The sequence below is a fragment of the Euprymna scolopes genome, chromosome 30 (assembly GCF_053919585.1).
Source record: "Euprymna scolopes isolate OS-2025 chromosome 30, ASM5391958v1, whole genome shotgun sequence".
NCBI lineage: Eukaryota > Metazoa > Mollusca > Cephalopoda > Sepiida > Sepiolidae > Euprymna > Euprymna scolopes.
The window spans coordinates 23917234-23940537 of NC_136511.1; the positions used below are offsets into that span (position 1 = coordinate 23917234).

At 33.3% G+C, this 23304-nt stretch overlaps 1 protein-coding gene across 50 annotated transcripts in view; it reads left to right on the forward strand.

Moving 5' to 3' along the window:
• The window catches only part of LOC145254714 (uncharacterized), a 269962-nt gene that overhangs the window by 143145 nt on the left and 103513 nt on the right, over positions 1 to 23304 (forward strand). For 37 of the 50 annotated variants that reach the window (XR_013863794.1, XR_013863796.1, XR_013863795.1 and 34 more), the window contains 4 exons: positions 3274 to 3342; positions 8002 to 8073; positions 19502 to 19555; positions 22155 to 22205. Coding sequence is in view for 47 of the 50 variants with exons in the window: in XM_080113386.1 (XP_079969512.1) it covers positions 3274 to 3342; positions 8002 to 8073; positions 19502 to 19555; positions 22155 to 22205 (246 nt within the window). In the remaining 3 variants the exon portion in view is untranslated. The remainder of the gene's footprint in view (positions 1 to 3273; positions 3343 to 8001; positions 8074 to 19501; positions 19556 to 22154; positions 22206 to 23304) is intronic. The other 13 variants (XM_080113388.1, XM_080113435.1, XM_080113401.1 and 10 more) reach the window with 3 other exon arrangements.

Genomic DNA, 23304 nt, shown 5'->3' on the forward strand with positions numbered 1-23304 from the left:
CGGATTGAGTTATTACTCTGTATTTAGTAAAATGAAATTAGTAAATTTTGTGACTCACCACAATAGAATAGGTATATATTAATATTGCAAAACACACTCGGCATTCAATCCAAGTTATTATTTTTGCACGACAATCAGATTTTAAAAATAATTATTTTAGCTGTTAAATATAAATTAATATCATATAATCAATATATCAATATCGCAGTACCTTTTCATACGGACGTACACGCTTCACGGTTACCAGACTATAAATTATTCGATCGGGAGACCCTATTTATTAAAACCGAGGATAGAAGGTTATTGCATACTACGAACATGAAATTATATATATATATATATATATATATATATATATATATATATATATATATATATATATATATATATATAACTACTTCATTTACTCACATAAATTAATATACGAACGTATAAATTTATGCGTAAGCATTAAGTATTTGCTTCAACAGTGATCAATACGTAAGAGCTAGTTAGTAAGTTATAAATGCATAATTATTACGCATACGCATAAAGAATCCTAGAGTGGATTAAACCCGGAATATTCAGTGTAGCTTAAACGCCATATATATTTATAACTTACTAACTAACTCTACCTAAGTAAGTTATAAATATATATGGCGTTTAAGCTACACTGAATATTCCGCGTTTCAGCCACTCTAGGATTCTTCAGGCTAATGCATAAGCCATATATATTTATAACTCTATATATATATATATATATATATATATATATATATATATATATATATACGGCTATTTAATGCTTGTAGTATGGTATCATCTTCTATCCTCTTTGTTAATAAATAGGATCTCCCGATCATTGAACACGCAACATAAAAAAATGAAAATTAAAAAATGATGTCATTTTAGTGCCGTAGGTGAAACTAATATATAGCTTCTTGGTTTTCTCGCTAAGATTCAAGTGTAGTATATGTTCTGTCTAAAGGTAGTATAATGATATCGTGGTGTTTCCGTTCGCGGCGGGCGTCCATACAATGGAAATATTTTACAGACTCCTATAAACCGTAAAAACTAGATATATTCTTACACTGCATCAACCAGATTACTTAGATAAATACTTTTACATTTTTAAAAAAAGGGCTACAATAATATCGCGGGCGCTCTATTCACGCTGAAATGTCCACAAGGTGCCCAGCAGGGATATATTACATATGAAAGATGCCGCTGTGGAATTTTCACAGGTCTCGCTATTTTAAAAATATAAGACTAAAAATCAATTTAATTAAATATACTTATTTGATTATATGTGCAAATATATGAGTGTAAATGTGTATTGATATAACTTTACACCATTTAATAAATACAAGTAAAACGTTATGGTTATCGCCACAATATTAAAAAAAAAATACCATTTTTTAAAATAAAAGAAAACAAGAATTATAAAAATCGAACCAGGTTTCTTGACTTTAAAGAAATCTTTCATTTAGATCTGTGATCTCTGATCTTTCTTTACACCTGATTCGACTAATCATGATTAAAAAGTTGTAAATTTATTTGAGTTCATTATTAACCGCAACACTAACACTTAGTTCGAGGGATGTAGGTCTCCAAATCTCGCTATAACAATTTACTGAAACCAAATTAAATAGAACAGTTATGAATTACATAAAATGGCTTTATCCATTGTCTGGATAGATTTCCATAAAGAAATACATTAAGAAGTGTACACATTGGACTTTGGGTTTATGTACCTCTCGCTTCGCTTTATTTATTTTATTTACTTCTATTCTAGTAGCGAGGTTTCTGACGAAGAGTAAAACAATGTTGTTTTCTGTGTCAGAATCTACTCTATCTGTTTTTTTTTTTTTTACTTTGAAGTACTTTTTAGCTCCTTATATGAAGTGACGGCATACCTTGTTTCGAGTGATATTCCCCAAAATAGCACTAAAATTATGCTGCAAGAGCGGAATCATTTAATCCAAATTATTTTTTGTTGGGTGGAGATGAAAGAAATTTACCGATAAGTAGATACGCATGCATGCAGTGGATCTTTCGTCTTAACAGCGATCGCGACTTTCCAAACTATAGAGCCATGATAATCAGGGGAAGACAAAAAAAAAGGCGGTATTTTTCTGTTGCTTTCCTTTTTGATTCGGGAGTTTATCTCCCCTCTACACACACACACACGCGTGAGTTAAACGCTTTACTAGATCCCAAACTGAGAATGTCTACAACTCAGCGCGGTACATACAGCGCCTAGTCTTCCCAAATGCTCATTGTGTAGAGGTTTTGACTTTTGAAGTAAGATTTACGTATGTAAGATATATATATATATATATATATATATATATATATATATATATATATATATATATATATATATATATATATGTGTATATGAAATTTATTACTGTGAGTCCAGAATGAGTTTACATATTGTTTCAGCTAGGGGGAAATCCTCAAAAAGAAGAGGAAATATCCGACTAACTTTGTCAGAATTCATAGAGCCCATCTATGAATTCTAACGAAGCTAGTCGGATATTTCCTCTTCTTTTTGAGGTTTTCCCCCTAGCTGAAACAATATGTAAACTCATTCTGGACTCACAGTAAAAATTTCCTATATACTACTCTTGCTACACATTGAGAACTCTCGTCCGGTTTTATATATATATATATATATATAGTAGCGGCGACAGGCACTATAAGTTTCCTCAAGGTGCAACCTAATTAGAGCAGGTAAACATTCGTTGATCATTATTTAATCCCGGGTAACGTCGCTTAACTCTGCTAGTATTTTTACACACTTCGGAATCTTGAAATATGATATGTATATATTTTGACATTAATAAAGTTAACACCTTGGTAAGAAACTAAAAAGCCAATATGAAATTTAAAAAAAATCGTTTTCTTTTTATCTTTAACTAGCAAGGTTACTCGGCCTTAAAAACGCTTGAATATAATATATTTATTTATGCATATAGTTTGAAAAAATTGAGACAGATAAACATAAACACAAACAGACATACTGAGTTTTATATATAAGGTGTAACATTTTCGATTAATCGTTCACAATACGGTGTCATTTTTCCCCAATTTTCTCGAGGTTGGTACACTCTATTTTAAATATAATCATAATGGATCCACGTATGTGGCGTTTACTGTCGAACGTTATATATGAATTTAAGGCCGTCTACGAGCCATTACAATTCTTATATGAATAGGATGGATGAATATGATAAATTCTACTTTTTTATGGCATTGTATTAAATAAAAAATATTTTTGATTTTTAGAAGAAACTAATTTCGAATCAGAAGGAGATGATATCGATATGCATCCGAGCAAATTATATGCCCCTGCGCGTAAGTAACCTATCTTCTTTAGACTTTTATACGTCCTGAAATGTTTCAAGATCTAGCACAAATGCCGGCTACGGGTGCACCCCCGAGTGTGCTACTGCCATTGCACATAGAAAGAACGCATTTTAGGGTTTTCAACTAAAAACTGGTCGCATCTACAGTGTTTCAACTCTTAACTTCGATATGTTCTCTCCGCTACCAAACACACAACTCCTTGTCCTAAACAGTTCATCCTCCTATCGCAGACACTCCTCTCAGATGCAAATTAATTAATGTTTTTAACCTCATAGATCCATGATCTTTAAAGTTCATTTACAATCACATAGAGCCATGCTCAAATCGATATTTGCACCTCGAGCGCTCAAAACCCGACCAGGTACTATTGTTCCTCACTATACTAGGTAGATATCTCATTCCTGATGCAATTCTCTATCTATATAAAGCCAGGTACGGCTAATGATGGTGTATTTTTGCTATTTCGGGGTAGGGGCTACTCGAAACAGCTATCCTGCCTTGACAAAGTTCAAAATAGACTTGATGGTTTAGTGGGGGTGCCGTTTTCTCTTCCCTGCAACCTCTTTCCCACAGAAGACAGAAAAGACGTTGCGAATATGTCTTTGCTTTATCCTTATTTTCATGGTACGTGCTCGTCTGAGCTCAAATCTATGGTCATCCCTCGCCAAACTTTCACGAAAAACACTTGTCTAGCCAAAACCACTATTAATAATTTCTCACACTCTTTATCTGCGCCTAAACGTACATTCCATGAACAAAGCTTCTATCTTAGAAAAGCACGCCTATGGAACTGTCTTCCGTTTTTCTGCTTTCCAGCTGACTACAATTTGATTGTCTTCAAGTCCAACGTAAACAAGTTCTGTATGAACTATCCCCCTAAGTAATCCAATTTACAAAATTTCCACTAATTATGATCATTGACTAATGTATACTCATTAACCTTTATTCCCGAGTAGCCTCTGGGCCTTGAAAAGTGGTGAATCCTTTATAAAAAAAAAAACATGTTGCATAAGTGACGGAAGGCCAACGCGGGAAAATATTGGATGTATTGCACACATGCAAATTCATGAGATATCTTGAATTATATAAAAATACATATACGTTTAATGACTGTACTGAGACATAGATGCATTTATACCTCACGGGAGGGATATGATATACGGGAAAATTTGGTGGTCGTCTCATCAGTAGGTGTCATCTTTTACACTCACCGATCCTTGATCATTTTACCTCTGCTATTATTTACCTCCTTCCACCGTGTGAAGATTTGATACAAGATTGAAATATGGAATTAAACGCCATTTCCACATCCATTAACATTCAGCATCAGACAAATCGAAACTGATTTGAAGAACTTTACATGAAAATCCATTATTGGTAATCCGGAAATCTATCGCAAGAATTCACTTAAAAAAACACCTGATGTACGTGACATTTGTATACGCAATAATCTAGATGCAGGGAAAGCAACTGTTCTTGATAATAAATCATTTAATGTGCTAAAAAGCTGAAATAAGAACTAACTCCTACCCTTACAAATCTGTTCAATCGTTACGTTAAAAAGAAATGATTCTTTATCCTTGCTTATAATGTAAAAATAGTGGTTATCAGTTTCTAATAAGTTTATGGAAACAATTATTTCTCTGCGAAAGTCTGTATAACATGACCGCAATGCCCGCATTCCATATGCGTCCAACATACGTCATGGTCTTCTTTTTCAAGTCATATGCTTTGATCATTTTGTTATATATATGCTAACAAACAAGTTTCTACAGCAACAGTTTGATGAGCACTAGGTATCTCTTTTTCTATCTGTTCAATCAAAGGAAATTTTGAAAGGAAAGGCTATCTCCTCAAGTAAACCCTTGATTTGATCAGCTTTTCAGCTGGATTTCACCTCAGATTTGAAACAGAATCTAGATGCAACGGAAACAACTAACTAACTGAGAAAATAGCAGTAAGTTTGCTAAAAAAGCTACAGATGGAACTAACTCTTACCCATACAAAACTTTCCCATCTTTAGCCGGAGAATAAATCCTCATCTCTTTTGTAATCTCTGTGTATGGGTTATTATGTAGAAATATTGGATTTAAATATGTCCAGGAAAGTAGGTGTTGATGTCGAGAATTCTACGCCACATAAACCCAATGTCCGCATTCCTCGACCATTCGTTAAGCCTTTTGATTTTAATCAATACTTTCCAAATTATATCGAACTACCATTTGCGGCAGCACTGATAAATCTCTCTTTCTGCCTTAATTCAGTGTTTAATTTGGATAAAATTAGGCATTTAGACACTTTTTTTTAAAACGACTTGTTTACCCCGATTTTGAATCAATATAACTCTTCTTGATGAAACCCCTTGCCTTTATACGTTCTTCGTACGGACAATTTTTATGAGACTTGAAATAGAAGGCTTACATTAAATTTGTTGCTAGAATCGTTAGAAAAACGTTCAGCTCATTCTACTGTTTCAGACATCTACACATTCAAATTATATAGATATTACTGATGGAACACAATTACGGAATCTTTATCATATCCCCGATTTCAATATGATTACATTTCCGAATACGATTTTAAACTCACCTTAAAATGTAGAATGTTATGTTCTTGTGGATTAAACAGGTTTTCCTTTTACTTTTGTATGTAGATATAATTTTCTTTGGAATCGAACAAATATGTTTTCCTTGCATTCAAGATTAAAAAAAAAATCATTATAAGATGTTCCTATTTTTCACTTGGGCTAGCAACTCAAAGTAAAGTTGTAAACAATATATATATATATATATATATATATATATATATATATATATATATATATATATATATAACTACTTAATTTACTCACATAAAATTAATATACGAAAGTATAGATTTATGCGTAAACTTTAAGTATTTACTTCAAAAGTGCTCAATACGTAGGTAGAGCATAAGCCTGAAGAATCCTAGAGTGGATGAAACGCGGAATATTCAGTGAAGCCTAATCGCCATATACACTTTATAACATACTATATATATATATATATATATATATATATATATATATATATATATATTACACAGTGATCACCACTTATCAAGGCCCAGAAGCAACTCAGGTATAAGGGTTATTGCAAGTACATTACGTTAGTGTGGAGATTTGATGAAGTGTTTAATTAAGGGGACGGTTCATTAGGAATTTGTTAACATTGGACTTGACATCCAAGTTGTAGTCCGGAGGGAAGCAGGCAGACGGAACAGAGTTCCACAGGCGTGCAGTTGTAAGAAAGAAGCTTTGTTCATGGAATCCGCGTTTTGATTTAGGCAAAAATATATGAAACGGAAATTATGAATATTTTCTCCTAGTTCTGATATCATCCACAGTTTTCCGATACCCGATTAAACCGCGCTAAAACTAATTCATACATGGGTATGTATGTGTGGATACACGATGTTTCCTTATGCAATTGCGGCTCAGAATATTAAAGAAGAGGCAAGAAAGAGTATTTATTATTTGTAATCAGTTTGCGTTAATGCTATATTTTTTCTTATCTGAGTTTATATTTTCTTTTTTCTATACATATATACATATACATATATACATATACATATATACATATACATATATACATATACATATATATAAAGCATGACAGGGAGATAACTGGCGGGTTTTGTTTAAAGCCGACGAGTGCCGTACATTGTATTTACATATTTCTTTATGGGGGCAAAAAATACGACTGAACTTAAACAAAGAACAAGTGAATTTATTGGAAACCTGGAAAAAATCATGGATTACAATAGAAAAATGTGAGCATGAAAAGTAATATAGTAAAGCTTAAATATGGAAAAGTAAAGGACAAGTTGTAAAAACTGGAAAAAAATAACAAGATATTCGAGCAAAAAATATAGTAAATTTGTAACTTAAAATATTGCAGCATTAAGAATTTTTTTTTCAAATTCAAGTTATAACATTATATAATAAATTCTTAATGCTGCAACATTTTAAGTTATACATTTACGAGAATATCTTGTCCTTTTCTTTTCCATTTTTAACAAGTAGTACTTTACTTTTCAATATTAGTTTTCACGTTCGCATTTTTCTATGGTAATATATATATATATATATATATATATATATATATATATATATATATATATATATATAGTCTTTAAAGTTTTTAACCTTTAAAACTATACAAAAAATTACTTTTTATCATTCGTTAAAAAACATCTAGGCAGTAAGTCATTTAATCACCTGCAATCACTGCATCAACTCTCTCGAATTTACTATAATACCAATTTTTTTATTTTTCAAGGGATCATCAATTGTTTACCATGAAACACTGTTTCGGGGATTTAATTATATATATATGATTTATATTGAATCTTACTCATTCAAATTGAAAAATATATATTTTTCTTAATCGGTTGATTCTCATTGTTGTATTTATAAAGTATTTTATTTCGCGTGTTTATATTGTATCAGAAAATTAGTATCACATGTCACCTCATCATTTTATGAGAATGCTGTAGGTTTGATGTACGTTTTCATCTTGTTGGCAGTAATTTATGTCAAATGCTTAACGAAACAGAAAAAGATGAGTCCTGTAAAGTCTACATCTTTACGATATTATATTAAATGAATGTATTTTTGATTTTTAGAAGATTTTCAGTTTGAATCAGAAGGAAACGATGATTTCGGTATGCACCCAAGCGAATTTAATATCCCTGCGCGTAAGTAAACATCATATTGATGGTTTTCTAATCCTCAGATATTTCAACAAACTGACAGTAATGCTGCCATTCCCCGCGCTGCTGTTCTATACAGAAGGCGTAATTCCAATTGTTTTCGAATTAAAAAGGTTAGGCATTTACGTTATAATCCAGTACAAAAAAAAAAACAAATACTCCTTCATCAACAACACAATCAACCTGGACAAATCTCAGCTCAAATGTTCTCTTTCAGCTGTCAAATATTAAACTGCCTGTCTACTTCAATTAGTCCTAATTAAAGTAGTCGATTTTTTAATGGTTGAATCTGCAATGTAATCTTGCAAGGAATTTAAGTAAAAATATTCTTCAACAACACTGCTATCAACACAGACAAATCTCAACTCCAACGTTTTCTTTTATACTTCCTCAGATATTTCAACATTTACCAAACAGCCAGTTATACTACCGTTTCATCGAAACGTTAATTTAAATTATTTTCAATTTTAAAACTGTCCGATTCTCAAATGTTATCCGGTATGAAAATCAACAATAATGCTATCATCAAAGACGAATCCTAGCTCGATCGTTTGTTTATGCAGATATTCCAACGTCCAACACCCAGCCAGCTTAAACACTTTAGGGATTTCCATTGTAATCCAGTAAGAAAATTAACAAGTCTCCTCTTCAAAAAGACAATCAACCTAAACACATCTCAGTTCCAGATGTCAAATATTAAAATGTCTGCCTCAATTTGCCGTACTTAAGATTTTATGCTCTTATTCAATTTATATATAAAAATCCAACTGCACACATCTGTTTTTCAACTAAAAATTCCCTTTAACAACAAGGCAATCAAAAAGACAAATCCTAGTTCCATCATTTTTATGCCCCCGCAGATATTCCAACACTCTAAAACTTTAGGGATTTCCGTTGTAATCGAGTAAGAAATTAACAACTCTCATCTTCAACAAGACAATCAACCCGGACAAATATCAGCGCTGGCGTTCTCTTTCAGATGTCAAATATTGAACAGTCTTCCTCAATTTGTTGTACTTAAAGAAGACGTTCTGCTCATATTAACTTTATATGGCACTTTAAAAAATCAAACTGCACATATTTGTTTTTCAACAAAGAACCCCCTTCAACAACTATGCTATCAAAAAGACAACTTCTAAATCTATCGTATTTTATGCCTCCGCAGATATTCCCACATCCAACACACAACCAGCTGTAAAACTTTACGGATCACTGTTGCAATCAAGTAAGAAATTAACAACTCTACTCTTCAACAAGGCAATCAACCCGGACAAATCTCAGCTCTGACGTTCTCTTTCAGATGTCAAGTATTAAAATGTCTTCCTCAATTTGTTGTACTTAAAGTAGATGTTCTGCTGATATTCAATTTATATGGCACTTTATTTGTTGATCGACGAAAGATTAAAGTCCATGAATCTAATTCTTGCGTTCTCAAACGATGGGGCCAACAATATTTTCATAAATCACGTAATATACTGAGATTACAACGTGTTGGTCCCCGGACAACGTTACATGTATAGCTCTATAATTTTTGGAGTTAAAAATGGAGGCTTGACCTTTGCAACGTCCCTCGTATACGGCGAATTGTGACGATTTTGGGGATTTTTTTAGAAAGCTCGGTAATATAACATTCAGGATGGTCAAGTCTGTTCATGTGGTGCGTCAGTTAATATGAGGAATATTTTGGAGTTTCTCTAGTACTATTGTAATTGGATGGTTAAGCCGAAAATGTCTGTTGGTCGACGCATTATGGGAGAAACATTGAAAAATGCACAAGCCTCAAGCTACAAATTCTGCTGCGTCTACGACACTCATCCATAATACGACGTGCCATGGTTATTACTCGAACAAAGACAACACTGCTCAGCCACTTCAAACGCTTCATCCCTTTCTAGGAAACATATCACAACGCCAATCAATAACATAATCTTCGATATCGCGAATGAGATAAAACATGGATTATTCATGGATACAATATTTGTTGCATTATTTTTCTGTTTAGCTGAAATACACATTCGCTGATTTTGACACTAGAGACAAGCTTTAGTTTCCGACAATTTGTAGGCTTTTTTCATCCTCTGTGCTTCACCGCCAAAAGACTCATAAGCACTACAATTATTCGAGACTAACTGTTTGGGGAAGACGTAGAAGGATCTTACGACAAAACCTTACTCGTTTTTCAACTGTATACAACCTTGGTCTTACAAATAGCATCAACAAGCATAATATAGTACATCAACCAAACCAAATTCAAAGTTAAGTCAAAAATGTGAAAGAAAATCAACCAGAATATAAATATCTTTAAAAAAAATTAAAAGTGATGAATATTGAACATCCTTGATTATGTCAAATCTATATAATTATAGAACTCAAATGACCTTGTAACGATGTATGTAATCCACTTTCCGGTTTACGACATCCGGTTACGCAAGCGCGCCTGACCTGCGCATTGAAATGTCACCGTTATTATTTCGAAATTATTATTTAACATGGGAAGAGTGGGGTTTAAAATGAATTAAACTGAATATACAAATGAACGATGTAAAAAAAAAGCAGACAGTATTAACAATTGTTTATTTGGATAATTTAAACGCGAAAAAAAAACCCAACATAAAAGAACAATTGGGACGCTGAAATTTATTATTTCGAAATTATTATTTAACATGGGAAGAGTGAGGTTTAAAATGAATTAAACCGAATATAGAAATGAACGATGTGAAAAAAAAGGAGACAGTATTAACAATTGTTTATTTGGATAATTTAAACGCGAAAAAAAAACAACAACAGAAAATAACAATTGGGACGCTGAAATATTAACGTTATTATTTCGAAATTATTATTTAACATGGGAAGAGCGGGGTGTAAAAAAACTTAAACGGCATACAGAAATGAACGATGTAAAAAAAAAGCAGATATATCAAAATTTGAATTTAAGTATAATAAGTATTATGGTATCTGTTCAGAGCACATTTACCTATAAGTATAGCCAGCCACTTATAATTCAGTAACTGTAACGTTTTTTCAAAAATAATCGATTATAATAAACAGAACGATTCATAGAAATCTATCTACATTATGTTTTCATTTCAATATACTTTCATAAAAATATTTCTGTTATGTCAAAAAAAAAACTGTTTTCTTTATGCCACAAGTGTCACGCTCATACATGAATTCAATAGCTAATACAACATACTGATCTAACGGGTCACGGGTAGTCTTGTATTTTATATATTTCAATACTGAAGATCCACAGTTGATCTCTCGATGATGAAATTGTCTATCGGATATCTAAGGTAATTTAATAAATATAAGTACACCCAGGTCTTACCCCCTGAAAAATTGTAATTGACTGGATTAGTTATAAATATTGGCTGTTAGAGACATTCTGGGATAGACGGCGATAATAATCCATACTACGACCTGCTACAGATCGAATGATCCTCTGTTTAATCACGGGTAGACCTCACCATTTCTTAAAAACATATTTTTTCTTATTAATGAGTTCGATTTACGATAAAGGAAGCGGTAACATTTAAAAGTCGCCACGAATAATTACTTCGTTTGCATATTTTTTTAACTAAACATTAACCAGAAGGGACTTTTCCAAGGTATCGATCGTCAAGCCCAAATATCGCCTGACGTTACATTGTAAACAACACAAAGGGATTTTTATGAATCTTTATTATTTTTTTATTTATTTATTTTATTTTTTTTCAGAATTAGTCCCGCTGGCAAATTATTCTTCGTAATATGTAATATTCAGTAGAGGATTAATTCTATAATAATACATACGCAATCTGCATAAATTAAAATATCATGTTTATGTGTATTGTACGACCGTGCAACGCCCGGTGTCCAGCTCCTTTGTAAGAAAAATGAACTACTTCTAGCTGAGTTCGTATAATAAACAGTTTATGCGTCTTTTTTTGCAATCAATTTTTTATGTTGATATAATGAATATAAGAAGATCCGGGTCTTTCTTCCTGCATATAGTATTATATGCATATATCACAATATAATATTGTGATTAACTGGGTAAGCCACGAATACCGGCTAGGGAAGACATTCTGGGAGAGACGTCGATAGGTACACAAGCCTCAGGCTATGAACTCTGCTACGTCTACGATAGTCATACTTTCTACGATCTGACAGGCTTATAACTCAAACAAAAACAACACCGGTCAACGATATAAAACAATAGAACATACCACAGCGCTAGGTTATTAGCTTAGCAAGTTTATCCTTTCCGTATGGGCACTTTTCTAGTCCCCCTTGAAGTAATCTCCTCCGGCTACAATGCACTTGTTGCACCGTTGCAACTTTCTAGAAGATCTCAGGAAAGATCTTTTTTGTGATCGTGTCATTGACCCTCGTCATTGAATCTTCTATCTCCTTAATTGTCTAAAAGGAACAATGTCTGGACTATAGAGAATGGGGAGTAACTGTCTTGATTTCCAGGTTGGTCAAATAGTTTGTGACACGCATTGGGTGGCGACTGTTCTAACTTCCTTACTCCTCCCACACCTATTATCATGCTTCACAGACTCACTGTCTTCGTTAAATCGCTTATGCCACTCCAAAACTGATTCTCGATTCATGCAAAATGGTTCAAAACCCTGTCTGAAACCCTCCATATGTTTCTGTGGCATTTTTTCAAGTTTACAAAATATTTTTTTATTGCGTATCGTTTTTTTTTGTTTGTTTGTTTTTTTTTTAGTTTTTTTTTCAAGTATCTTCACTTCCAGGTTTCGTTTTTGAAATTCACCTGAAATTACATATGAAAAACACACTCATTTCATTTCAGCTACACATACATATTTGAATTATAACGAACATATTTGTACCAAAGAGAATATGAATTTCATCATGTCTTTTAAAACATATTAACGGCTATATGACGTTATGAACAAAAACTTACTCTCTTTCAGGACGCTATGTCTGCCCCCTTTTTTTTTAAATTTCCAACGACTTTTTTTCATATTTGAAAATGAGGAATGTCATACATTCCGTACATCAAAAAAATATTTTCAAATATTTGTATTATTGTTTTAGTTTCTTGATTTAATTTATCTAGAGGAAGTGTTGGAATAAAAACGAAACGTTGATGAACACATAACTTGGTTTGTTCCTTTTATATCTCTATATAAATATATATATAGAGAGAGAGAGAATGAGATAGAGAGAGAGGGGGTGATAGAGAGAGAGAGAGAGAGAGATTAAATGTATAAAAGTATAACGTCTTATTAACGTAACAATAGAAAGCGTAACATATGTTCACTTCGGGCATCAAGTACACATATAAGTATCCATATGTGTCTATATTTCTTTTCTTTTTTTTAATTCGATTTTCACCCCAAACAAGGCACAGTGCCACTTTGAAGCAGGGGGCTACTATCAGGGACTTAATTAGCGGGGTCATTATGAAGGTAGATGAATAGAAAGATGTTTGTAAATATTACACTTGAACTTCTGCATATCAGTGCAGTTGGGAAAGCAGAATCCCGGAAGGGAGTTCCAAAGACCCGCAGTTCTGGGGAAGAAACTATTGGAGTAAAAGGCTTTCTTGCACCTAGGGATCTCTACTGTAAAGGGATGAGACTTAGTAGCTTGTCGTGCTTGTCGGGGGTAGTTAAGTCGGAGAGGTACAAGTGTTTGCAGTTCGTCAGAGAATTCACCATTAAAGTATTTGTAGAACAGACAGAGGGATGCAACATCTCGTAGATGAGAAAGAGGCTGAAGCCTAGATGATAGTTCAGGACCTATCAGAATAACACAATCATATAAAGATAATATATATATATATATATATATATATATATATATATATATAAACCTTGCATAGTTAGAAGAAGACAGTAAATCCAATTCAATAAGATAACACTTATCGGGATAATATAAAGCTCAACAAGTTTCATTGGAGCTTATATAGGAAACAATAAGAATCGAAAATGAATTCACAAATGCTATATATTGGTAAACATAGAATGATTCATTTGTTTAATAAGGATATACACACATTTAGTTTGGGGAGGAAGGGTAATCTTCGTACTAAAGTATTTCGAAGCCTAATGCTTCTCATCAAAAGAGTAGAGAAGATGCTAGGTAACATGAGTGGGATTTGACGTCTAGCGAGAAAATCATCAGAAACGAAATAAATATATAAAATTATTGATGTTGTTTAGGGGGAACTACATCGAATTTTAAGATAAAGGAGGAGCGTACTATATAAACTGTAATGTAAAAAGGTGTATAGGGTTCTATCATAGTCTAACATAATGCAGATAGTTTATGTGTTAAAAACTCAAGGGGAGACAGAGGGTGGTTGAGCTATGGTTCTATTTTATCCGTATGTAAGATGAATAATATCTATGTAAGGGATTCACGCTAAAAGTTTTTTTTTTTTTTATCGACAGAGGAAACCGAGAAAACAATAGCATCTTGGGTGGTGTAAGCTTTTAGGCACAATATCATAATGATGAATTAAAGCGAGAGGATGTATGCTAGGTATATATATATATATATATATATATATATATATATATATATATATATATATATATATATATATATATATATAGGGGCCCTTATATATATTTTCGAGAAAAAGAAAACAATATATACTATATATGTATACGTGCATATATATATATACATATATACAAACAAATATATATATATATATATTTATGATGACTGCAACGTCTTGTCAGACGAGTGCCACTCCCTCATACACCAGGACCATTTTAATAGACAAATGCGTGAGGGAGTATCTATACACAGATGATGTTACAGAGTATTAGCTTTGTACGACAGTTAAGCCTCTCTCTCTCGGTTCAAAATATTGAGATCCAGCAACAAGCAAGAGCAAGATAGCCAGCAACAAGTTAAACTGCAAACCAGCTTAATACGGGTACTGGTCTCCCGCTTTATGTTTGTTTAAATTAGAGATTTGTTTCTCCTAGAAAGGTTGCCTTCACCACGGCTTACGTGAACCCTCTGCACCCCAACGCACACATACATTAACACAAACACACACGGTGCTGGTTGGCCGTTGACCCCCAAAAGGGTTTATTCGCCCTTTGAAAGGTCTTGTTTTTAATCCTTCAGGGAGACTAGCCACCCCCTCATCAAACAATTCTGGTGAGGAAACCAGTTTAGTCGCCGTTGACCCGACCTTGAGGCAGGTAGTACTGGATTACATGGTACCAGTAGCATATGACATAACCTTACCCGTATATATATATATATATATATATATATATGTGTGTGTATATATACACATATATATATATATACATATGTATATGTATATACACATATATATATACATATATATACATACATACATATGTATATATATATATATATATATATATATATATATATATATATATATATATATATATATATATAGCCGGAATAAGAACAACAATGGAGATGTAGGTAAGAATATAGGTAACACTTATAATTGTTTGTAAAGTATAGGATTTATGACCATTCGTCCAAATTACAGCTCACTAAAAGTAGAGTTAGATCATCAAATAAACGAAATGAATAAATTAATAAAGATCATTTAAATATATTCCAAGCATCCAAAACAATGGCTACTTAGAATTGTGCGCGCTCGTTTCAAAGACGATATCAAACTTATTCATCTATTATGTCTTCCTCAGCAGAAGAAGGTGTAGGTAAGTGTTGACTCCAATATAACATTCAATCAATCGCATCATTGTTAACTTGGAGGTGCGTTGGAAATAAATGTTTCAGTTTACAGCACAGCTGCAACATTTTAAACTTTAAACCAAGCCATTACCACAAGACATCAAGTAAGGTTAGGAATACAAAATCAACAATAGGTTTTTGATATGACAGGGACGCATTTGAAACGAACTTTTCTGTGTAGAGCACAACTGAAGCATTATAATTGACTTCGCTTTTAAACTTTAATTCAAGCAATTATATATGTAACTAAAATAATTTTCATAAAATAAATATTTCTGTCTACAGTGCAATGAAAACTACAAATACTTTTATAGTGCAATGTAGACTACAATGTACTGTTGACTAAGTCATTGCAGAGTGGTATGTGATGCTTTCGTCCCAGTGCACCGCGATTCGATTGAAAACCGTGCGAATTCAGCGATTTCGATGAAAATAAATATATGGAATTTTGAAATAGAACATAATCGCACACTGAATAATAGGAAACTACAATGACTACAAAAATTACTCATAATCAACCGTTACTTGTAAATGGCAACCTGGAGAAATAATTATTTTGAAAAAATTGAATAGTTTGGAAACAAAATTTCACTAAAACAACAATGTTTTTGCCAATGAAGTAACTCTCCAATTGCGTGTAATCCATTGTCAAATTGGTGCGAGAGAGAGAGAGAGAGAGAGAGAGAGAGACGAATGCTCTCCTGCCTAATTGAATATTGTGCTAAGATCTTAACAAAAACGATGACATGCGAACACATGTAACATTTCGCACTTAGCGATTATCAAAGTTTTCTAAGTTATTCGTCAGCTGCTTGCGCAACAGTTACCAGAATCGTATTATTCGATATTTCCCGATCGGCTTCCACAGAGATACTGATGTGAAATTATTGAGCACGACAAACCTGACGTCATTGGTCATCCCGACTCATATCTCTGTTTTGTCTAACATATCTGTTATAACCTCACATGTCAATTATCCTTGATTAAACCCTTGGAATGATTCTGTTATGCAGATTTTGGTCATCATGACATACACTCCATGTGACCCTTGTAAAACTTTATACTAGCTGATCCAAGTGCTATGGTGTGGTTGTTTTGTTTTACGTCATATCAAATCTTTGCAGTTTATTTGATGCCGAATCCAGTTATGTTGGAAACAGCATTTATGCTTCAATTTCTTTATATCTTTAAATATTTATTTGTAGAGTTTGGTTTGGTTGTTTTATAGGGGATTTTATCGTTTTTGTTCCCTGTCCTGCATAACATGAATGTGTTTTATATCTGGAGAGGAAAAAGTATCACAGTATTAATGTTTGCCACATTTTAAGTTAGAAAACCAGTCAGAAAGTGGGAGAGATAGAAAGAGAAAGGGAACGCAGAAGGAAAAGGGAGAAAAGGTTGTTATTTTTCTAACTTTTTTTTTTGCAGAATATGAATGAGTTTTCTAAAAAATAAACAAAAAATAAAAAAAGCATCAATTTTAGGTGCATTTCGTCTCAGGAAGCCAATATCTTCAGACAGACTGATCTGGTAGCACCAGAAGTGCCATTGACACAATCTCCCTTGTATGTAACATCTTCAAAATAAAAGCATATTGTTTGTATTTCACGAACTACCGTTCCCATCTTGAGTATTATTTTCAAAATGTTTCGGCCGATAAAACCTCCAGAATTCTTTAAGTTCATTTGTCTGCAAATAATTTATAGCCGTAATAATACAATATAAATACAGCTTAGATACTTATGCAAAATGGAGATCGCGTTATCTTCGGCATATTCCGAAAAAGTTACGTAAACCGCCGACTGTTGCTAAAACGCTTAGAGAATGAAATCGCAGCAATCAAAAATCTACCAACAAGGTCTACTATTTATTAATTTTTTAAGGTAACTTTTGTTTAAAATTTTTCACAGTGCCTTTAGTTTATGACATGGTTGGATGAAATTACAGAATAGTTATCCGTCTCTATATGTTAAGAATAGCTTTCAAAATTATAACGTTATTATTTTAACCCGGCCAGTCAGCAGCAGAAGTAATATTTTTCAGTGAAATTTCCATGCAATGATTATTTTCGATTATACATATGTTTCTTAATTGTTAACGGTATGATAGCTCTTAAAATAGCAGTGTTCATTTGGCGCTTTAAAAGTCGACAAGCGTTTTCGAGAAAAAAACCTTGTCGTTCGGAACCTTGTGTGAGTTGATCTAACCTGCCCGGATCATCCCGACGATAGTGCTTTTCGTATTTTGCATTAATATGGCGTATTCGCCGGCTTAAATAATCAAATTCTAACCCTTACCCTTAAATAATCAAATTCTAACCTTTACCCTCAAATACCTTTTTGGCCTTAATAAGCGGTGACTTTCTTGCAAAAACTATTTCCCACATACCAGTCGGTTAAAAAAACGGCCTACTAGTATTTAAACTGATTTTTTTGTTTGTTTAAAATAAGAGCAAATATCGAAAACCGAAAAATTGAATTTTAACTAAAACCAATGTTATGTAATGAACTGCCATGTCGGCATGAGAAACCTATCCCGCAATACGAAAAATGATGAAATGGAAAATTAATTATTAATAAAAAATTATGTTCAGATTGATTTTCACTTAAATAATTACAAAAGGAATTTTACGATTGCACTGGAGATAATTAATAACGTCGGGGGGTTTCAAATTAATAATGGCGGAATGCTGGATCGTGAAAGAAAATGATTCATATAAAAATATAGTAATATGTTATAAATTTCTGACATGACAAGGATAAAACGTTACTTTTATTTGAAATTACATTTTTCTAATTTCGATTTTTGTTAAAATGCAAAGAGGAATATCTCGTACATCCATAATACATTCCCAGTCTCTCGCTTCACAATCACATCGTTTGTACAAGCTTCTGGGCTTGACCTTTAATTCTGATATGAAATCGCACACATGCATTAAATCTGTTGCCAAGGCCGCTGGAAAAATAGTTGGATCCTTCTACCGCTCCAATAGATATCTCACTCCTGATGCAATTCTCTACCTATATAAAAGCCAGGCACAGCCAATGATGGAGTACTGTTACGACATCTGGGCAGGATAAGCTGCTAGAAGCAACTGATCTTGCCTTGACAGAGTTCAAAATAGACTTCGTAGCTTAGAAGGGGGTTCCCTTTTCTCTTCCTTACTACCTTTTCCCACAGAAGAGATGTTGCGAGCCTGTCTCTGATTTATCGTTATTTTCGTGACAAATGCTCGTCTGAGCTTCAGTCTATGGCCTCCCTTCGTCAAACCTTCACGAAAAACACTCGTCTAGCAAAAACCACTATCAATAATTTCCCATATGCTTTATCTGTGCCAAAACCTAGATTCCATGAACAAACCTTCTTTCTTAGAACTGCACGCCTGCTTACCAGCCAACTACAATTTGATTGCACGCCTGCTTTCCAGTTTACTACAATTTGATTTTCTTCAAGTCCAAAGTAAACAAGTTCTTGATGAACCGTCCCCTAAGTTATCCAATTTTTAAAATTTCTACTACTTATGTATATCCATTATCATTTATCCTCGAGTGACCTCAGGGGCTTGATAAGTGGTGACTCCTTTGTAAAAAAAAATCCTTGAGGGCTTCTTGACCTAAAATGGTGACTTTTTAGGGAAAGATGCAATTAACAAAGCGACATTGCGTTAACAAAATATTGTTTTTGCTTTCAGACACCGAGACCAAGAAAAAAAGGAGTGTTCCGAACATAAAAGCTCCTCCTAAACGTAAGTAAATCACATAAAGCAGAAAGAGATTGTAGAATATGTGTCACCGAACGTTGCATGTTCGTCATAATGGCGAGAGTCTCATATTCACTTGTAATAACAGCTTTGTTGCTTATGCTCGTAAGTAGGTTTGTAAAAAAAAAAAGAGTGAATATTGGAAAGAGTTACTTTGTAGAGACGTTGATTTAAAATTAGACAGTACCTTGAGATAACGAGAGTTGTGTGTACCGCATTGCAGTGTATGTGCGGCGCTAGGCAAGCTGGATTATATATGCATATATATATATATATATATATATATATATATATATATATATATATATATATATATATAGTAATTTATAAATAATATATGGCGATTAAGCTACACTGAATACTTCGCGTTTCATCCACTCTAGGAGTCCTCAGGCTTATGCGCGAATTCTGTAGTTGTTTATCGTTTTTATATATTATAAAAACGATAAACAAATACAGAATTCGCGCATAAGCCTGAAGAATCCTAGAATGGATGAAACGCGGAATATTCAGTGTAGCTTAATCGCCATATATTATCTATAAATTACCTATAGCTCTACCTACGTATTGAGCACTTTTGAAGTAAATACTTAAAGTTTATGCATAAATCTATACTTTCGTATATTAATTTTATGTGAGTAAATTAAGTAGTTTTATATATATATATATATATATGTGTGTGTGTGCGTGTGTGTGTGTGTGTGTGTGTGTGTGTGTCTTCTTCGTCCCCTGGGCCCGAAGTCCGGGTGAGTCCTGTTGAATCCCAAGACAGAAATTAGGGACAAGACCGTGCCATGCGGAGCTGTTGTCAGTCAAATATCGGAGAAGAAAAGAAAGAGAGTAGTATAACCTTTTGATTGCGGCTGATTGGGCAAGCCAAACGTCTGTGTGTATGTATGTTTGTTTGTAACGCTAAAACTTTTGAAAGACGGAACCAAACTTGAAAAATTTGGTATCATATCGAAGCCCCATCACCCGGATGACAAATATCGAAATTCCACGTCAAACGGACCACTAGAAGTTGGTCAACTGATCAGTTATCTTCGAGGGGGGCCCCAAAAAAAACCTGTCATTATCTATATATATAAAAGACAAATGTTTGTTTGTAACGCTAAAACTTGAGATGAAAGATTCCTCTCCCCTAAGAATAAAACATATGTTCAATATCTGCTTTTGTTTTTTCATTGTTTATACGGTCCCGAGCAACGCCGGGTAGCCCTGCTAGTGTTATATAAAAGCCAAACGTCTGTGTGTATGTATGTTTGTTTGTAACGCTAAAACTTTTGAAAGACGGAACCAAACTTGACAAATTTGGTATCATATCGAAGCCCCATCACCCGGATGACAAATATCGAAATTCCACGTCAAACGGACCACTAGAAGGTGGTCAACTGATCAGTTATCTTCGAGGGGGGCCCCCAAAAAAACCTGTCATTATCTATATATATAAAAGACAAATGTTTGTGTGTAACGCTAAAACTTGAGATGAAAGATTCCTCTCCCCTAAGAATAAAACATATGTTCAATATCTGCTTTTGTTTTTTCATTGTTTATACGGTCCCGAGCAACGCCGGGTAGCCCTGCTAGTGTTGTTATAAAATAAACATATTCAATGCGGTTTGTAGGAAACACCGTGGACACGAGTTCGCCTATAAATGAAAAATGTTAGATAGACAAAATTTTCAATAGTTTTCAATTATTTTACGTTTATTTACCAACATAATGAGTCGTATAAAATGGCAGGTGGTGATGCCCCTTATGTTCGAGAAAATTCCAATAATATTATTAAAAGAAAAATAAGATATGCGTTAGACTCGGCTGCCGAGACAAGGCGTAATAATGTTATTGGAATTCTTTCCTCTTTTCCTTGTACCTATTTGTGAATTATTCCACGGATTTTGTCCTTTTGGATTATTTTGGACCATCTTCCAATTATTCGATCCCCTCGGATTTTACTTGTGCGAATGGAAATTTAACTAACTTTCTTGGGTTTGCATTTTTGGATTTTACCGTAATTGGATACTTTACCTTTTACCAGATTATCCATTCACGTGAAGTCACCTTTCTCTTTCCCCTATTCCCTCTGCTTCATTTTTTTGTTATCAAGTAAGATCTTTTACTTACTTGCAGTTTCATCATATACTTTTGCAAGCAAAATGCAATCCCGCATTTTACTAAATCCTACCCTCTGATGAGAAGGAAAGTATTTCTTCGAAACTCCGCGGATTAAGGACTACCCGCTTATTAAGTGTTTCCTTGTCAAATTAAATATGATTTAACTCTTTTTCAAAGTGTTTTAACATGTTTTTTTTTAACTATTTGCTCTTATATAAATATATATATATATTTATATATATATATATATATATTTAAATATATATATATATATATATATATATATTATCTAATGTTTCTTGTTACAGATGAATTTTTTACAACTTGCTGATAATCAGATCCGATATCTTTTGCTCGCAATAACTATGTCGGGCACAGATATAGAAACTCTTGCAATGAAATTATAATAAAAGAATAACCAAGAATCAACATGAAATTATAATGACCATATTTGGTTTAATTTTTTTAGATATTGCACATGGTGTGAAAGCTGCTCACAATCCGTCATCTAAAAATGCAGGTAAGAAATATATATACATTTACACTTATATATTAAAGGTACGTTCTGTATGGGAAAAAGTTTAAGAGAGTCTGAGTTCATTCTTTAAGGACACACAAAGCGGATGAGCTGATTCTTTGAAATTTCCCACAAATGTACTTCATTGGCCTGGGAATGTTATTTGTAAAGTTTTATTAGGCGATGTATTTGGGGATGAGGCGATTTCACAAAAATATTTTCAGTAGAAATGTTGATGAAGATTAAAAAAAAAATTGTAAATGAAAAATTTTCTACCAATAAAAATTAAAATCACATATTCTAAATTAATATTGAGCAACACATGTATGGATGCCTGCGTTCAGTCTCGAAAGACAAACGATACTCTGTTAGGCAGTGCGCGTGTAATTTGCAGGCAAGGGTTGCGCAATCTCCAACCACATCTCTCCTGAATCGGCACTGTTTGATTCCAGTGGCAAGGAGAAGTCCAGGACGACTGGAAACAATGCCGAGATAAGCGGAGAGCACTTACAGCACATGAAAGTCCCAAATGGTCACCCATTTAGTACTGACCAGGTTCAACGTTGCTTAACTTCGGTGAATCTAGCAGAAACCGGTGTGTCAACGTGATTGTGCCGTACAACCCATGTATAAGTCCTTTTTATTTCCTCTTCTTGTTTTTTCTCCCTCTTCTTCTTGTCCCCACATTATACCGACAGTCTCTTCGCCATTTCTCCTCTGCTTAATTCTTTTTTGTAGTTTTTCATTAAATGCGAGAAGAACGGAAGATATGTTATACAATAAACAAAAAAAATAACGAGTTCAAAAAGCATATATTAACAAAAGCGATTCATTATACCTACCAGGTTTTAGCAAAAATAATGTCGTTTATGACAAGAAATTTAACGTAACAAAACGACATTATTTTTGCACACACCTAATATTTTACATAGAATAATAGTAAACAAAAAGTGAGAATATTTCTGACTATCATAGGGATCTTGTAAAAGCAACACTGTGCACCGGCTGATACATTGGAGACGTCTGAATCGATTAATTAAAAGATGTGCCTTGCAGAATCAGGAACTTGTAATCCAAGCTTTGAATTCTATCATCGACAACT